The sequence below is a fragment of the Bombus terrestris genome, chromosome 6 (genome assembly GCF_910591885.1).
Source record: "Bombus terrestris chromosome 6, iyBomTerr1.2, whole genome shotgun sequence".
Taxonomy (NCBI): Eukaryota; Metazoa; Arthropoda; class Insecta; order Hymenoptera; family Apidae; genus Bombus; species Bombus terrestris.
In genome coordinates, this window is record NC_063274.1 from 5581085 (window position 1) to 5600666 (window position 19582).

General features: G+C 37.0%; 2 protein-coding genes across 3 annotated transcripts in view; one reads left to right on the forward strand and one right to left on the reverse strand.

Moving 5' to 3' along the window:
- The window catches only part of LOC100647022 (cytoplasmic dynein 2 heavy chain 1), a 31993-nt gene extending 26368 nt beyond the window's left edge, over positions 1-5625 (reverse strand). The window contains exons 1-11 of the mRNA XM_020863424.2: positions 5235-5625; positions 4547-4875; positions 3996-4158; positions 3591-3772; positions 3410-3522; positions 2706-2951; positions 2351-2571; positions 1884-2282; positions 1253-1494; positions 442-765; positions 1-67 (exon numbers count right to left, since the gene is read on the reverse strand). Of these exons, the coding sequence (XP_020719083.2) occupies positions 1-67; positions 442-765; positions 1253-1494; positions 1884-2282; positions 2351-2571; positions 2706-2951; positions 3410-3522; positions 3591-3772; positions 3996-4158; positions 4547-4875; positions 5235-5471 (2523 nt within the window). The 5' untranslated portion in view covers positions 5472-5625. The remainder of the gene's footprint in view (positions 68-441; positions 766-1252; positions 1495-1883; positions 2283-2350; positions 2572-2705; positions 2952-3409; positions 3523-3590; positions 3773-3995; positions 4159-4546; positions 4876-5234) is intronic.
- A 3459-nt stretch (positions 5626-9084) lies between these two features.
- Positions 9085-18257, forward strand: LOC100645987 (transmembrane reductase CYB561D2). Of its 2 annotated transcripts, none has more exons than XM_003395883.4 (3): positions 9085-9241; positions 13146-13332; positions 16058-18257. In XM_003395883.4, the coding sequence occupies exons 2-3, from the start codon at positions 13171-13173 to the stop codon at positions 16577-16579; spliced, it is 684 nt and encodes a 227-aa protein (XP_003395931.1). In that variant the 5' UTR covers positions 9085-9241; positions 13146-13170; the 3' UTR covers positions 16580-18257. The 2 variants fall into 2 exon arrangements, with proteins under 2 accessions (XP_003395931.1, XP_048262933.1); XM_048406976.1 differs by lacking the exon at positions 9085-9241 and adding an exon at positions 10507-10558.
- Positions 18258-19582: the final 1325 nt, after the last annotated feature.

Here is a 19582-nt window from a genome sequence, read left to right on the forward strand (position 1 = left end):
CTCTTGAGCCCATTGCTTGGCGTCTTTGAACGCTCTTGTCCATTCTTGCGGTGATCTTCCTTTCAGCCTTTTCATTAAAAGTTTGACTATTAAGTAGTTGTAAATATGAAAGTTTATTAAGTATAGAAGGATATGAAACATTAAATTCTGTTAACGTTTAGAATGCTAACTTTCTACACAGTGTATAGTATGAAAGTAATTTTAATTAAATCACAACTAATAATATTCTTATTACGTAGTATAAGATCTTGGATAAAGTAATTTATTAATGCATCAGTACTGAGGCCATCCTGTAAGTAATTAGATCGCCTGAACAGAATGAAATGAAAAAGAAAACTCGAAAAAGGTTACTACTGTGCTTTGTATGTCATCAAAGAAGCTGCGCCTTCTTCTACGAAAGCAGCGCATTAACTCGTTCTTAATTTCGCAAGAAGTACGTACCTTTCAGTAGCATCGATCCTCGCTGGCGCAGCCAGGTACAGCCATTTCGTTCGCAGCGTTTCCAGAGCGGAAAGAGCGATCTCAGCTTGCTTATAAACGCCGCCGTACAAATAACAGCTCCTTTGTATCAAAGCACCGAAATGCGCTTCAGTCGCGTCGCCAACACCTCTGAAATTCATGGGGATCGATAGGGATCGACGAATCGACGAGTACAACTTGGCACGGACCTCCTCGAGGGACGGTCGCCATTGCAGAGACCCGTCCCGGAACGTCAATTCCACTTTAACTTCTGGCAACTTTTTCAGCAACGACGGTAACGCTCCTCTGGCGCAGAGAAAAAGTTCTTGTTTTATTATTCTATTCCGTACACGGATTATCTATGAATATGAAAATTAAATAGACTGATAGGACTTGACTAAGATAGGAGTGGAAGGATTTTTGTTTCGATTTTATTTGACAAAGAAAGCTTCTTTTACGTATCTCCCGTTTATGAGGAAACAAAGAATAATGGAAAGTTTATATTTATATAGTTTAATTGCTGAGGATAAATCGAACGAATTATTCAAAGTTTCTAGTAGCTTCTAAAGCGATTCGGTACTAGCCCATTTGCTTAGAATTATTTGAAGTAACTTTTTAAAGTTTCAGTGTCGTTTAAGGTAGCTTAAAAATCGTGTGGAACTCTTTGAACATCACTAAATTTCAAATATTTTGGAAATGAAATTTTCAAAACGACCATGTATTTCGTTTCTTCTAACGAGATTTCCAATTACTGTAAAGCAATTACGATAGATTTGAACTTTCCACAGTTTACCTGTAAGCCACGCCTAATGCTTTGAGCAGTTGTCTATCCCAATGTAATTTCCATGCTTTCGTATTTCCGTATTCAGCTTCGACAGTATCGACGATCGTCCTCATGTTCATCAATGCGTCTTTCCAAGCATTCTGATTTCCGATCATATTGACAGCGTCTCCTTTCAGTAAATTCGATACCAGGTCCCGTAACGAACTGTGCTTCGCAGCTAACTCCGAATTCTGTTGCGCAAACTTCCTCACCTTTCTCAATAAAAAGTAAAAAGCAAAGTACGTCGAATTAGTCGGTAATCAATTCTAATTAATTCATTGTCTACTTTTACGCTTCTTTACGGTATCTGTTACATGTATAAGCCAATCTTCAGTAAAATAGGTCGAAAGTACTAAAAATAAAATATAAATAATTTGTTTTATTTTTCCATTTTTCTCGTAAGAATATTCCAAGTGTTTCTTCTCTTTTAAGCCTTCAGGCTCTCAATTATTTAATTTATATTTCACTATTATATTCATCCTAGGTACGTTGTAAATGTTCATATGATACATATGCTATACATAAATATATTTTTGTAAAATAACATAAATGCATTGTAAACTGCAGATTAAATTAATCGCGAAGAAGATTGAAAAATTACCAATTCTTTCAATCTAGCGGTATAAGCATCAACAGCCTGAGGATCGGACCAAACTACACCAGATTGTTCTTGAACGGCTCGTGCCAATTCGAGCGCGGTCGTGAGCATTAAAGGTCTCTGAGACGGTACCATACGATCGCCAATTGTGTTGTGAAAGGTGGCGACCTGTTGTAGAGCTCTGGCACGTCCAGCTAAAGAACCTGCTCTTTCAACTAGCTCCCTCACTTCACGAGGAAGTTCGACGCCTTGACTCGAAAGTGCCCTAGCTTCTCTGATCAAAGTCATTAGCCTTGGATCGTACGTGACCCTCATCATACTGGTGCCAGTTAACTCCACCACCGCAGAGTCAGTGCCTAGCGTCAGTTCCTTTCTCGCGACAGCTTCTTTCGTTTCTTCGGTCTGACAAGCGAATTGTGTTTTATAGTAAGGCTGTAGAATAATATAAGACCTTAAAATGATACAATTACCCAAGTATCAACGAAGCTTTGTCTTTTCCTTTCAACGTCTCTCAGCGCTGTCGTTACTCTCAAAGAGATGTCTTCGTAACCAGGAAGATCCGTAAGCAATTCCTTTCCTAATTTATTTAAACTTTCCAATCTTAATTCCGCAGATCTGGCAGCTTGAACCTCTTGAAGTATTCTCGGACTATCCAACAAGTCTGCCGTATCCGGCCCGGCCAGGCAATTCTCTTTAGATCCGACGATCAATGACGAAGAAAATGAGAAGTTAAAACGTAAGAAGGTGGACAGAAGGTTATAATATTGTAATCGAAATCATTTTGAATTCATTGGAGTCTCGATTCCTTTTCTCCTTTAGAATTACCTGTAAGATCCCCGTAAGCTGAGAGCAAAGCCTCCCGTTCTCCGCGTAAAGCCCTTTTTAAACCATCTCTCTTCAATAGTTCGAAGTACCGTCGAAATTCAGCGAGTAGAGAGTTTGGAGTAGTAGCATCGGCAATTTGTGACTTTAGTTTCTGCGCTACTCTTTCTTCAGCGGGCACCAGCCCTTCTTCGATCTTCCTCTTGAGTCGGTTCCATTCAACACACTTGTCGTCGTCATCGAAGACCACTGATGAACGTATAATTAATTGTGTGTCATTGCGTAAAGATAATTGGATAAAATAATTAATATAAGAAGCACCCGCCGCTAGATAGATTTTTTTCGTATATTTGTTAAATTATTTGTATGTTTCTTAAAATTTTATCAAGCGTTACTTTCACCATAAATCATTCTTTATGTGTGTATTGTTTATCGTTTTAAATACTCTTTCGACTAGCTTTGTATTATGTTCTTTCTTGGTAATTTACCATACATAATTGTTCTATATTAAAAAGATACTATCGTCGTATCCCTTTATTAGAATAATCATTGTTTTGAATGTTTAATAAATATACATAATTCTACATATTTTTGTTAATATTACTGAGGCATAATTTATCGACTTCTGAGCTTGCTGTAACGATCACAAATTACGCAATAACACGTGTATCTTTTGCAATAATTAAATGTTAACAATGCAGGGATACCTTTAACATCATCGAAACAATGCATCAAAGCATCCGTGTCAAGTCCAGATCTCTCATTAGGAGTCAGCAGTCTGGTTAATTGCCTATACTGAGCACGTAGCTCCCCAATCTGCCTAAATACCAAGAAAATCGCCCATTGAATCCAGGTACAAAGCAGGAAGAGCAAATTAATAAGAGATACCTGAGCCGTTTGCCAATACGTGAACATCTTTCCGGGACGTAACTGTCACCCTTCCACGGATGAACTGAATGATGAGGCCAAAATAACGTAGTGAATTTCTCCACCATGTCTGTCCATTTCTCGCAAATTCCTGCACCACTTGATATCGCTTCAATTTTCACTCGATCGTCGTTAGTTCGAATCTAGTTTGAGAATGAACACGAGCAACTTCAGAAAATTTTAGAAAAATATATTAAATCCGTGGAATTCTCTTTCGTAAATACAATGCTAATTAAAAAACCGAATTCAATCAAGTAAACTGATTTTTGAAAGATACAAAAATGAAATGGATAAAGAAAGTAAACTAGTTCTTAGCAGTTTCATTTAAACGTAATTTATCATAGAATATTAGTTGGGATATTTTACCTCTCCGATTGTGTTTCTTACGAGAGATACCACTTCGTCTCCAATAACATCCACAAAAGATTTCATACGTTCCTCGGTGTATATTAGATCTCCTAACTTCCACAAGTCGTCGGTGTAGCCTGATACTGCTTCAACAGCGTCATCCACGCTAATTAGCCCATCTCTGTGTACGAAAAAGAGGAATATAGCAGATAAAATATACCAAAGTGAAAATAATTCAATCTCTAATTGCAGCACTGGAAATAAAAATTCAGAAGTTCTCCTATACGTGGCTGTTTAAAAGAACAAAGGATCCCAAATTGTATTAATTTTGTATTAAGACTATAACCTATATACTATATCATAGAAAAGAAAAAGAAACGAAACTTTTTATAATACCATTAGGTAAATTAATACGCTTAATTTCTTATCTCAAGTTTTATATGCCAATTGTAACAGGAGTAATGCTTTCACGCGCAATGTTCCAAAGATAGCTAGAAAACGTATCTCCATAAAATTTCTCACGATCCAACTACCGAAGAATTCACTGAAATGATCTCTTTTTACGACACCTAGCTACCGCTGCGCTCTCCAACTCGGCTCGGATGCTCCTCAAGGTTTTTACAGCCTCCGCGTAAATCGTTTTGTCGTGCGATCGTTTCGCGTCCTCCCATGTCTTTCTCCAATAATTCTCCTCCTCGACGACGGAAGTCGTTGCTGACGAGCCAAGAAGATTCTCCTCCAGCTTCTTCAAATAGGATGAATTGAGACCAGAAGACCGAAGTGTTGGCGCCCATACTTGACGGAGAGCTTCGAGCAACGTCGATCCTTTTCCACTGCCGGTCGTTGTAACTTGAACGAGGTCGTGGAAATTCCTTTCTGTCACCGATGCTTCTGTTAACTACATTAAGCTTTCATTCATCAGTTCGTTCGACTTTCTACTTTGGAACGTATTAAGCAGTTTAAGATCGTTGTTCTCTTAGACGCTATAATTTTATTTAAACGACTTCACGCCAATGACAATGCAATAATTGTGTCGTTCTTATTGAAATAATTTGATCGAAACGTCGTACGTGTCGATAACAGGGAATACGTTGATAAAAATGGAAGAACGAATGTTTAGAAAAAAATTCAAATGACGTGCATTTTTATCGTTTAATGACATGTAGCTAAATAAATGACAAATAATATTCTACAATTCTTCCGTAACGCGTTAAGTAATCACGCTTTTTCTACCTTCTGCTTTTATTTTTTATTTACCTTGAAGAAGACCAGAGTGTTCCTCCCAACGGGTAACTCGTTACTCAACTTCAACCGCAGTTCCTCGTCTTCCGCATCCGCCGGTTGTGCACAGAGAATTCTGCACGCGGCTCTGTCCAAGAAGTTGTCCAACACTGTTTGCTCGTCCGCGATCGTCTCGTCGTCTTTCAGGGGCACGCCGAAGAAGTGGCCTGCGGTGGACACTATCAACGATCTACGCTTGTCGAGCACCACCATTTTTTTTCGTAAACAGTAGAAATTTCGTGTATTCTTGCTGCGAACGTTGTCGTCACGGTACCATTACGAAGTTTGCACGAAACACCGACGAAGTGGCCGTCCTTGTCGCGTGGTGATCGTTCGAGTTGTCATGACGACTCCCGGTCAACACAAACTGGCTGTCATAGCTGCCACGTGCTGGCGCAGTACGCGCAGATCGTAGCTTTCGATTCTAGTTAATGGAAAAAATACCGGAGCTGATATTTTTATTGGACGTGGCGGATTTGGAATCGTTCAAAGGGTGAACAATTTCTTTATACATTTTTTTAAGTAAAACGATCCTACTTAGAAGTATACGGACGTTTATTGATTTGATACAGTGTCTGTTATAGACCTTTCCAAACGAAGAACAACGTTATTACACCATCATGATGGAAAGTTTCCAAAGTTCCAGAAATCCATCGAACAAGTATAGCGTGAACACTGTGTCTTATAGAATTTTTGCAAAAATCATATCAATGCATAGTTTACGATTAAATAGAATTATTACACCGTATATAACTGTGGTCAGAAGATTCTAGCTGCTACTGAAGATGACAATCATTGTGGTTGTCGTTACTATAAAAATAAAAATGTTTACTTAATAGTATCATCTAGGATGTATTGCTACCACGATCTTTACACGCAAAAGAAATGTTCATTCCTTTGCACGTACCACTGCTTCTCATACTAAAATAATTCTAATAATAAAATAAAAAATCGCTCGTCTCTCAGGTATTTTCGTCTATTTATTTACAGTTAGGTATATCTATCTTCGGAATCTTTGTAGATCGCATCGTATTCATAAACAAATCGTTGGAAAACGAAGCGAAAATCGTTTAATTAATAGCTGCGCTGCAACACTGGCGCGCGCAACTCTAATGAAGGCGCGAGGATTCACGCATGCACGAAGTTACCGGCATTGTTAACGTTATTACCGCCGAATATTTGCATAATCGGAGTATAGCTGGCATCCACGCTTCGAATAAGCAATCGGAGTACATTCCGATGAGCGTCGAGGCCGATTTATGCGCTCGCGTGCATACGTATGAACTGTCCATGCATACTTCCGCTCGCAGCAAATGACGTGTACGATTGGAGAAGAACCTCTTGGTCATACCACTTGTCAGAAATATAATTAATGAAACAACGGTTAACAGTGACACATACAGAGATCAACGGAACAGTATTGGTGATGGCTATTCTTTCTTGTAGAACCACTTTGTAAAAGAAAAAAGTAAACGATACGATTCTCTGTGTAATTTTCTTGTAAAATGTGATTTTTTAGCGCCAAATGCGACTATAATATTAATTTCAGCCTTCAAATGGTTATGTAAAATTTCTAATGATTCGACTTTCTAAATGGTCGTAATGCAAAAGTGGAATTTTTGTTTCTGTTTATTCTATTGGATTGGCAACTAAGTGACCGCGGATTTTGTTATTAGGTGATAATCATTAGGTGGCCAATCCAATAGATTAGTCTTCCTAATTTTGGTCTCATTTTTCGTATTCGTAGCACGCTAATGGAAATCTTATGTTTCGCTAGAAACTGTCCACGTTACTTTCGTTATTTACCTTTAACGTGCAACTATTTAACGATAGTGAATTGTAATGTATTTAAATTTTACACTCGAAAGTTACATTCCACGTGGAATCGTATGTTTTACAAATTTATACAGTACCTTGTAACATAGTACCTAATTTGTGGGTACTTTTACTATTCACTTTGTATCATGGCGTTTGAAAAATACAGCTACGTGACGTCAAAAATTGCACTTTCCGTCAGAGATTTTTTCATTTAAAAAAATATCTAGGTAATGTTTGTTTCAACACATCGCCCATCGAACTTTTAGCCGTTGCGGATCAATTGCGTCAGTGGCATTAGTTAATTGACGCACCGCAATACGTATATACGTCAGTAGCAGCGAAAGCGTTATTTAATGTCATTATCTTGAGAAAATCGATCTACTTTTGTACTAAATAAAAACGTTCTGCTAGTTTGATTTTCATCTAGAATCCTTTGTCTCTCGTCGTTTCTTTCTACGGAAGTCTTGCATTTGGAAATATTTCCCATAATGTGGAAACTGAAACGCTGGTTCAGCGAAGTTTCTTTTATGCAAGATGAAGAAATAACTATATTAAATGAAATTTGTATTAGTACAGATCGTAAAATGCACAGCAAGATGTATGAGCGCAGACAATAAATTCATCGATGAGTAATTAATAATTATTCACCGTTGGGAGATATCGATGACTAAGTAACGAATCCTATCGCGTTTTCGCAAAGTACGATACGTTAATTGATTTTAAACATCAACAATTGTAGCCGACGATTTATAATTCGTAATAATTGACGCGCACAACTGCACGTCGCATACAAATATCCTTATCTTCTCCATTTTCACATGCTTAAAATTCTACGTACGAGATGATCCATTTGCCTTGATCGTTTGACATCATTTCCTAGATCTTTCGGGCAAAGGCTGCTTTCGTCCGTAGTTCTTCCTCTGTGTTGATCAAATTTAATATAGAGAAAGATATTGAAAAAGGAACGAGGCGCGAATCTTTGCTCTACATACAAATTTTCTAGAACCCGGCACTGTTTCATAAACTACGAAGCTAAAATTACGTTCTTCCATCTGCTTCAGCCGCCGCAGCAATTTCTTCCGCAAACGACCTGAAAGTGAACATACGCAAAACATCCAAAAAGAAGTCTGATCCGGTGGGAAATCAGTTGTCGCTGCACGAGGAAGTCGTGTTTCCGTACATAGCAGTCAAATGCCGGGGGACATTCGTTTTATCTCGCTCGTTCTCGACTGAAATTTACCATCAAAAAAATACCCTCGTTGGAGTGGAAAGAAGCGAAACACGAATTCTTGATACCAGGATCGGGCCACGTGGTCACGTAATCAGCGGCTACTCAACATCGAAGTACCGCTATAAAGCTCGCGGTAATATCAACGCATAGTTTAAATCGACTACGCCTTCATAAAAATGAGCTCGTTATGCGCAGCATAATTTACTCCGAAAATATTCTCCGATAAGATCGTCATAAATTAGAAGGAAATACCGCGTTAATATATTCGCTAACTGTTTGCTACGTTTACTTGATTTAATTGGTTTCGGATTATTTATTCGCCTTGCGATTATTCGATAAGTATTTGGCAATTTTTTTATTATTCCTTAACCATCGTCGTTTCTTCTTGAACGGTTAAAAATATATGACAAATCTTTCGTAACAATTGCAAGGTGATTAGGTATTATCTACTATGATAGAATTATGCAACCTCGAAAGTTGATGCAGCTTGTTGCTCGTATTTTTATTCGCGCGATAGGAAAGTCGGCGAGGAAGAAAACCGAGTGGAATAGAAAAACGTGGCAGGAAAAGCAGTATACATCGGTGGCACGCGATATCGCAGCACGACGAGGCGAACAATGGGTCCGACTCTGCAGGCTGCGAGCGCAGTGCCCGTTTTATACATGCGAAGAGAAGATCGCAGCGATTAGACGCGCCAAGGCCGCGTTTACTCCACGATTTTCCTCGCGTCATTCGTAAGAAGTATCGGCAACGCAGCGATAGATCGTTGCGACCATGCTAGGACGCGTGCTTTCAGTCGAGGCGCGGACGCCGTTCCGTGTTCTTCCTCTTCTGTGTTTTTGTCCGAGCTCGTTTTCGTTTTTTCAGCACGAACGGTCCACGTCGGTGGCCTTTCTCTTCGGAGATCCGATCCAGTGAGTCTGTGACTATCGAGGTGAGTTCCTAGATAAAATACACTTTCCACGCTTATTCTTTGGGTATTTTACGCGGTCGAGGGGCACGCGTTTATTTATCGGTCAACTGGAGTTATCGGAAGAAATGAAGTTTTCAGTTTCCGTAACAGTTTCTCGTAATTCAGTTTCTGGCTGATTCTTTCAAATTGTGTGATTTAAAACAGGTCGAAAACGGAATGCTATTTTGTAATTGTTTCGTTATCGTTCATAGAGATGTGACTCCTTCTTCATTATTTTTGTAGCATTGGGCCAAACATGACGAATGAAATATGGTCGATAATTTTGATTAAAAATAGACCACGTTTAAGAGTATCTTGTTCGTTCTTTGCCGTGTAACAGATAGTTATAGAAAGAAGTATAGGACATATGAACGTAGAAATTAACATATAAATGTAGAAACATCTGTATGAAGAAATACAAGTTTTAGACACGTACATATAAAACTCAATCTATAATTTCAATTAAGTTGCTAATAACATCGGAAATATGTATTAATAGCGTGCATGTAGTTACAGGGAATTTTCAATGTAATTATCGTTTCTCAGCTATGAGAGTGGAGAACAAAGTCCTTCTTAGCAGGATATATTTTTAATTATCTTTACATAATCAAAACATCAACAATCGATACTAACTAATCTTACGAACGACGTTACGTTACTCTGTACACACGTCCCGTCCGATAAAATTAAAACGAACTTGTAAAACCGATTTCCTAATCGAATCTCCAAGCTTCATTTGTAATTCATACTTCTCACAAGTTTTCTATATCAAATTAAGACGAGATAAAAATCTGTGCCCCGGTCACGATTTCAAACGACGACGGCGACGATTCTCCTCGCTCCGGACATCGTTCAAGGTACCCAAAGAATTACATCGAGTTAAGTTCTCGGCCTGCTCGAACAGCCTTTTCCTTTTCATTATAGTACAAGAGTACCGGTACCTTCGTTATCGCACGGCTATTTTTACACTGTCGCTTATGCAACGAAAGATTGGCGATAGTTTTCCGCAACTAGGTCCCCGAACGTGCCCCGTTTTCGATACAGTTACGCGTAAACGCGAGATTCGCGTGATACGCTCGGTATATTCACTCGAGCCGCGAAAGTGGAGCGTATCTGAAAGTGTGCCGGTCTGCGTCATCAACAACGGGCGTAATTATATTATGATAAACACGGTTTCACATAACCGTTAGATAAGTAGTGGATGTTTTTACCGAAAACTTACTTACTATTTGTCCATAGTGCTCTTCAGCTTCGGCGTAAACAGATAGTATTTGTGTATCGTTGATAAAGAAATCTTCGGTATGATATTTTTACGATACTATTATTACTACTCGTACAAAGTATTCAACGACTATTATCGCATCTACGACTCGAACAGTACGGATTAACAAAATGGCACACATGTTTGTATTCCACTCGCATATTTTCCCATTTACGTACGAACGTGTAAATTTGAATGGCGTTTCAAAATTTTCTCACGCGACTCGTAATCCCAAAGTCTACAGAAACGTGGGATATTTTCTTCGAATTTTACAGTTTTATACTGCGAATCAACACTCCTTCGATCTATATTTGTAATTTATTGCACTCTTAACGCATTCATAGGTATATTTGTTATATGTTCTACGATAATTGTACTCACAGCTGTCAGAGCATACGAACACGCTTCGTCGTGATATAATTTTAAGATTAGTGTTGCGGCACATTGTTTTCCTCCGCTTATTTGCGCACATCTTTATGTTTTCATAGCAAATCCAACATTACTCGATGTTAATCTTCCTGCAAACGATTACGTATACTGCAATCTCGTTTCCCTATCCGCGTTTATTAGTATTTTTTACTGCTTTCATGCCGAATTACAATGCCGTAAAAAGTTTCCTACGTTATGTTTATAATCCATGAAATCGAATTTTTCCTGCAAACGAGTTACAGGCGAAAACGAACATACGACGGAAGTTCTCTATCGATAAATTTAAGATATTACTCGATGTTTATATTTTTCAAACATCATATTTTTCAAACGCATCTTCGCAGAGTCCAGATCGATGCAATTATATTAATAGCTTTCCTTACATCACTTATATTTATCATTGAATCGTCGGTGTGCAGGCATACTTTAGTTTTATCGAATCGTAGTCGACACTTACGAGTGTCGTTGAACTTCTCATTCATGATAAGCCATTCATGAGCAGAATCGAGCAGAATTCATGATAAAGCACTAATTCGCAATCTTTTCCTTCTGTGCAATTAGACTTTCGCGTAGATCGTTTTTCTTTTCTGCGGTACAGTTTCGTACGATCATAGTTTGACCCAATTACGTTGCTAATTTCTACACAAAGATATTTTTGATTTTCGGAAAGAGACACGAGCATAAAATTAAAATGAGAAAGAACGTGCACGAGGAGCAATTTCTTTATGTGTTTCTTCGTATTTAAAAGATATTGTTAAGGGGAAGAGTAGATAATCGGGTCAAAAACAACTCGAAACGCGTCTAATTTGCCTCGTGTTAAATTACGATACGTTTGCCTCTTTTCATAATATCGACGTTTCACAGCTCCTTGTTATCAAAATTTGATATGCTTACTCCGAATAAGAGAATTTACAAATTTACTGCGGTATGATAATATTTATTGTACGAGTTCTGTAAAGTTTGATTGAATTTTCTCAAAGCTCGAGTTGGTTTAGAATACTTCAAAGACTCTCGGACAGCTGTAACATAGCAGAACTGTAGCAATAATCGACTCCCTCGATCTTGACAGACGTTCACTTAATCAGTGGCTTCATTGATCGCGCTCGTGCTTACGTACTGTCATAAAGGACACGATTTTCCGCGTGTTTGAACAAATAGAAGCTGAAAGAAACGTAGAATCATGTCGCGCAATTAGCAGTGAATCACACGCCGTGCATTTTAAACGATCGTAGGAGCAGTTGCGTCAAAAGACCAGCTCAGGAATTTATCGTTTTTCTTCTAAATCGAAGAAAAGGAGCTTAGTTCGTCTGAATTTTTAAGGACTCTATCGCCTATACGATACATCTGCTATCTTTGAAAACTCGAATATTTTATTATCCTTACGAAGCTAAATGATATTTTCGAATTTCTCGTTCAATGATCATTGACGTATCGTAATCTTGATCTTTCGAGTGTTAAATTACTTGCGATTTAAAGACCAAACCCACGCATATGACTCTTACTAATTGTAAAGGTGAACGGTTGAACAGGCTGATAATTTTACAAAAAATGAAAAACATTACTACGTACGTGGAAAATGTAGCGAAAAATTCATAAACCACTCCGATGAATTATACATAGCGGTAGACTTTTTCACTTATTTAAACGTTATAGAAGATATGTTTAAAGGTGATGGAAACACTTACAGGAAGACAAGGCAGTTAGAGATGGACAGAATTTTTGTTGGATTTCGATGAACAAAATTCACTGGACGTTCAGAATTTTCTGGACATTGAAAAACTTTTCTAAACTTTCGTTTCGAATTTGTTTGTTCATTTCATCGAATTTGTTTGCGACATTTTACAACGCTGCAAATTAAACTCTTTCGTGCGAGTCATAACGAATAGGCTGTTAATAAAGTCCATCAACGATCCATTTTCAAACTTAGATCGAAGCTCTGAAACAATCCAGATATAACTGAAATTGATTGATCGATCTAGCGGAAATCAAACGTTTTACCTGATCGACCACAGCAACTAACTGAACGTTCGAATGATAATATAATTTTTTAAGAGAAGCTCTTTTTAACCAGCATCTTCTAACAACAATTTTCCATTAAACATTAAAGTAACAATGTTTCTTGACATTTTGAAACGCTCTAATATCATCCGTATTTGTCTTATTTCCACTATTAATATATAATAATTCTTCCCACAGGTGGAAGGATAACAGCCAATTAAAAATGACGGACCAACCACCAGGCAAAGGACCGCCAAGTGCTATTATGCTGGTGTTTTCAGCCCTCACACATATCCTCCTATTGGCGCCAGTGATATACATTTTGGTTTTGGCCTTTGGAAAGTACAGCTTCTTCTCGTGGCATCCCATTTGCATGAGCGTCGGAGTAAGTAGTCAACTTGGCCAACGTTAATTGCACAATGGAACAATTAAAGAGGCACGTGGATCAGGAATGTAGTAGGTGCTTGACTCCTACGTTACATCGGTAACTCGATACGTTGAAAATTACATTGCACAAAAATTAGCGATTGAAGCAACAGGTTGGTTCTTATTCGAGAAGAAGAGTCGGTGCAACTCTCTTGTTTAAAGTCGACAAACATCCTGCAGCAACGAATGCGTTTCGTAATGCCACGGTGGCCATAAATCTTCTGTTTACACGCTGCGGAGTTACGGAAATTGATGTTTCTCAGTTTCGAAGCGAAGCTTAAGAGAGGAAAGCTTCGCAGCTTAATTCTCGAACGTCTTATGCTCTAATCTCGTTCTAGTTGACGAAAACGCCTTTAACGTTTTAAGAAAATCTTTAGCATAAAATTGAAGCGAAAAGTTACGCGTTATATCGATAACGTTACTTCCATATTTTCCTTAAGCGTGAAACGCTATTCTGCATGAAATTTCACTCCAAGTGTATCCTTTTATCTGGAAGTCCGATAACGCCAAACGAAATAAGACAGGTAATTGTTCTATTGTTATCCGATATTAAACGAGAAATAGAAGAGTAGCTGTTCGCGATATACGGCTGTTTAGAAATAACATCACGACGGTATCTTTACAGGACAAGAATACTAAAACGAAATTCTCATGGAGTGAAATTTTACGATAGCACCTAGTTTATTTGAGAAATTGAAGAAATTTCTTAACGATAGAAAAATAAAAATAAAAGTGACCCGAAGAACGCCGTGTTTACCGATATGAAAAATCTTCGATTGAAATGAATCCTTTTGATATAAGTTTCTGTTCAAAGAAAGCTGGCGAAACAGACGTTTATAGAAAGTGTGGAATATGAAATATCATCCATCGGGAGTAGAACGCGGAAGACAGTTTACGTGGATAACCGCAACTTTTTCATTTTGGTGAAAAGGCAATTCGTATTTCACACCAACTACATAACGAAGCATGTAATATGTCATAGAAGTTATCTTGCGATGTGTTTGAAATATCTTCACGACTAATTACAACATCGACGTACGCTGAAATCATTCGTATCATATTTTATTTACGATGAGGATTAAACATTTTTCTGTGAAACACAGAATCACAGCCGTGATTCATGGGGCTATTAAAACGTCGCGGGCATCCGATCAATTTTCTCGTAATTATTGTTTTCACGGTTGCAAATATCCTGGCGCGTAACATAACACAAAACTATCTAATATCATAGGTATACAATACTATTAATACAACTAATTAACACTATCGGTTAATAAAATACGAATACCTTCTTGTACGACTATACTTCATTTGTTGTACGATTATAATAAGTATGATGGCATGCGCACGTAAAATATTAAAAGTAATTTTCCACGACATTAATGAAAGAACAAATATGGCGAAAGATATCTGGAACTTACGGCATTGTTTACGTTTGCAAAGCTAAAAAAATAAAATGATCGTGTGTCTACCATTCTGAAGAGTTTTGTATGTAAAAGACATAAAATCCTAGACATGATTAAGCGACCTTCGTCCAAGTGTCTCAACTCTTAGATCATCCTCGTACTTGGAAGAATGCTGAGTTCTACTTACTCACAAGTGTTCCGAACAATGTTCTTAAATAAATCAAATATAATCGAATCTGGAGTATGCAGTATGTTGGTAACAAATGAGAAGTAAACTTAGCAAAGATCTGCAATAAAGGAAGAAAAAGAAGAAGAAACGAAACCACCCAACTTCGTTGATTAATCTAATCACTAAAATTCTTTCTTTTTTTGTCTTTCTTTCTAATGATATCATGTCGATTCATTATCTCCTTAAAACATCGTAGGCGTGCACACTTGTATATCCACCGAATTAAACGGTGAAGGAATCCACCGTTGACCCAGATCGACAAATTGGTTGCAACATTCTCTGAGTAAACTAAAACGATCGCTATTTTCTCTGTCGATTGCTGTCGATTGCTGTCGATTGCTCTGCCTATCAAATTCGTCAAACACTAAGGCTTCGTGTTAGAGCTCGTCGTTAGGCCGAGTTTATGACACGGCCAGGAATAATTGCTATTTTTGAGAGTTAGGACATAGCGCTTCTACCATCTGGGTATCAACATTCAGATGGTGCACTAACACAGTAAGTGATGTAAATGATGTAACGCTATAAATTGAAATTTTAAGGAACACGTTGGCTGCCACGGTGGTCATCACGTTATTAAGCTTTTTAGAACGATTGAAACAAGATCGTAAACCTAAAAATTTTCGACAGTGCGAGTGATTTACATAACGCTGTCGGAAAAAGTGGGCAAATACGACATAATAGTTTGCAAAAATTAAACGTTTAATGATGTACTATATTTCAATCTAGAACCGGCCTCTAAAAGACACTTTGCGACTCTCTCCCGATATACAAAACATTCGTCATAATCCAATGAAAACATATTAAAAACATAGATATTTTGGAATATGAAACTAACTAAAAGTAACCTTGACAATCACCTAAAACACTTCGCAACTCCGTTGTGGAATCTTACCTAACAATCTTCGCTAAATCTACTCAAATCCTATGAAACTTTCCACCTGATCGAACTGACATTCATTCCCACAGAAAAACTTATCTGTTCCCTTTGTTCCCATATAAAAATTCTTTAAACGCCAATCGATTAAGTAGCAACTTTTTCCTCGATACAGGTGGGTCTTCTGGTAACCGAGGCGATATTCAGCGTTTCCGGTGAGGCGTATATCGGCTGGAAGGTGTCCAGAGCCAACAGAGTAACGATTCACTGGATCCTGCACGCCACCGGTCTAGCATTAGTATTAGTCGGACTGATCATCATCGTGGTCAACAAGAACAACAACAACAATTCGCATTTTGTCACGCCTCACGCGATCCTCGGATTGGTCAGCATTATCTTGGCGTTTCTAACAGCTGCGTTCGGCATCGTCACCAACAATTCCAGGTGGCTGTATCCGCGTTTCAGGCCGGTTCTTCTGAAAATCATGCACGCGTTCGGTGGTATCATAGTCACGGTGCTCTTGCTTGCGACGTTGATCACGGGCACGTACTCGAAATGGTGGCCTGGTGGCTATACTGGAAGAAGCTTGACGTTCACAGCGTTCTTCATCGCGGGTTTCTTCATCCTTCTGAAGCCGGTTCTAGGAGCTGTTTCGAGAAGCAGAGTGGTTTTCGGTCCGCCACCTGCTACCACCTAATTACTCTGTATAATATCGTATATTACTATAGCAAACGTCTACGTACTGTAGCAAAGGGAAACAATTTCAACGCTTTTATCCAGGATCAACGTACCTTCGACAACTTGACTACGAAGGCACAGAATTTCAGATTTTCAAAGCCAATGAAAGATGTTAAAGATTTATGAAGTACATGGTAAACGTGATGTTCGTACTTGTCGATGAACGAGAAAGATTCTCATCCTTTTTGCATATGCGATAAGTATAGAGAAGCCTGAAGTAGATTCAAGAGCATAATTGTGTTCAGAGTTTGTTTGTAGTCTGTTCAATAAACGCGATTTATTTGCCTTACGTTACTCTAGATTCGATCAGAGATCAGCATAGCAATAGAGATCGATCTATAAAAATATTCTTATCGGATTAAGTATTTCGTGTCGATTACATTGACATAGATAAGACGTTTTTATCGTGTCACGTAGTAAGATAAGATTTAATCGAGTTAATTGCTACGATTGACTTTCGTTCGTGAAACATCGTAATCGAGATCTCTATACTTGAAATAGTTTTATTTTTCATGATTTCAAAATCCATAGTTTTCTTCGTTATAAGAATGAAAGGAAGAAATAATATTCTCTACTATTTAACGGTGTAGCAAGCATACTAGTATGGCATTAGTATGGCAGACAAAGCGTATTAAATATATTATCCACTAGAAATTTCACATTTTGAATTGTCATATATTTATTTTCTTAAAAAATTTAAAGTATGTATTTCTCGTACGTGAAGCAGGAAATGTACAGGATTGAAGAAATAATTATTTTCTAAATCGTTCATTCTGAATTATTTATCATTCTGTTAGAATGTCAAAGGGTTAGTCTACTTATAATTCAGACATTCCGTCCTCCAATGATTGTACAGCGATTACGACAGCATTTTTAAAGCTAGATTTAGATAATTTCTTTAATTCCTAAGATAATCATCTCGATTGTTGTTCACAGTATCAAGATGATGTTCAATACTTTTCAAATATCCAGCTACAAAACTCTATTAATGCTAATCGTAAAGTTCAAAATCAGGGCTTAAGTTAAAATAAACGAGTGATAATCTAAATCCGAATAAGCGATGTCTAACCAGATACTCGTAGAATTATTCATAAATGAACGAAAAGAAAGATTTGTTATACCTCGGTTGTGTTCATCGAACAGTTAACATGCCAAAAAACAAAAAAAAAGAAAAAGGAAAAAGAGAGAAGGAAAGAAATGAAACGTTTATATAAATGCACCAAAAATGCTTGTAAACTCACCTGGCAAGAGAGAAACGTATATTTTTAGATATATAAATAAGTAGTACATATAAGAAACGTTTACCAAAAAGATAATGCAGATTTGTAATATTAACTTATTAAGATATTATATAGTGTCGTATAATATTATTTAAAAATAAAATATATATATATATATTGAAATAATAATTGCTTGGGCATTTAACATAAGATTATTAAATAAACGAATAGAGAAGACAATAGACGCGGCGGCATTATCGTCAACCATATATATCAACACTTTATTAATTACACACGCATCATATACATATATATATATACATATATATATATATATATATAGAATTTACATAATGTATATATCTTCCGCAATGCAATGTACATGTATATTAATACAATTTCTTATCCTCGATATAATCTCATCGTCTCTTATATATCGTGTTTTTTCCACTTTCTCTCATCTTTTCCCATAATTTCTCCTTTTCTTGGACTAACTTTTAAAATTTCTCATAATCGTCAACGCACGATAAACATCCGAAATCGAACCTAATCACGCGTAAAACTTTCGTCTCGTAATCTGTTTGTGTGTATTATCGTTAACGTTGTGCAACAACACGTAATGTATTGTATACATGTATGTATGTATGTACATTCATGTTTGATGTACATATATACATGTGTATACGTATTTGTGTTTGCGTATTATTTAGGTGCACGTTTATTTGATATAGACAGAACACGACTTTGGATTTTTCGTTTAAATTGCTTTGTCGCATTCCTTCGCCTTAGAAGTTACATGCGTTTGATCATGCACTCGTCTATACGTTTCCCGTGTGCCTCTCTGTTTCATTGAAGATATACAATTTGATTGAGGTATACGTTAATTCTAGTGAAAACAATAGGATCGATCGAATTAATTAAATCTAATTTAAAAAATTCCAAAGTTTTTGATAAGATATATGTGTGTTACGTAATCAACTTGTAGAATATGTAAAAGCAACATTTGTAAACATCAGTTGTAAAGTTTCGTAATATTTTCTTATAGATTTGAAATATTTAAAGTCTACTAAATTAAAAATTTATTTGTACGTGTGATTTATCCAAGCGTTAGATGCAAAGATAATTAATCAAATCCAAGGAAACAAATGGCAAAATCTTAAATGTTTGTATATGTATCTTAAAACAATGGTAAAGTACGAAATAAAATTTTTATGATACAAACGAAATTCTCTTCTTACACATACATTGTGTGTAACGTCCAATGACAGAAGAAAATGGTATATCAACGCGAATAATGCGATATCTTCTAATAGCAGAAATAAAGCCTGTAGCTGTAGCAACTAAGAATTTCTAAAAATTTGATAAGTAATAGTATAAAGATATGTCAGCATTTTTTATTGATCAGTAGTATAAACTTATATTAACAAAATCACATGACAACAAGGAAATTGTAAAGTACCTTATAATGTAACTCGCAAAAATGAAATAAATATGAAAGATTTACAAGAATTACTTGAAGAAATGGAACTGAAAAGGTTTCTGAATCATAGGCTGATTTTAAAAGTAAACACTTTTACATTGATATTTTCTGAGAGACACGAGTAGCGTATCAGAAGCAAGCGTATTAAAATTGCTTCTCTTCGTCCAGAATAATTTTCCACAAATCGCAGTTTTAATCCTATTTCTTCAACATCCAACTATTTTCCATAGACACATGCTCGCCAACGTACAAAAATCTGTCT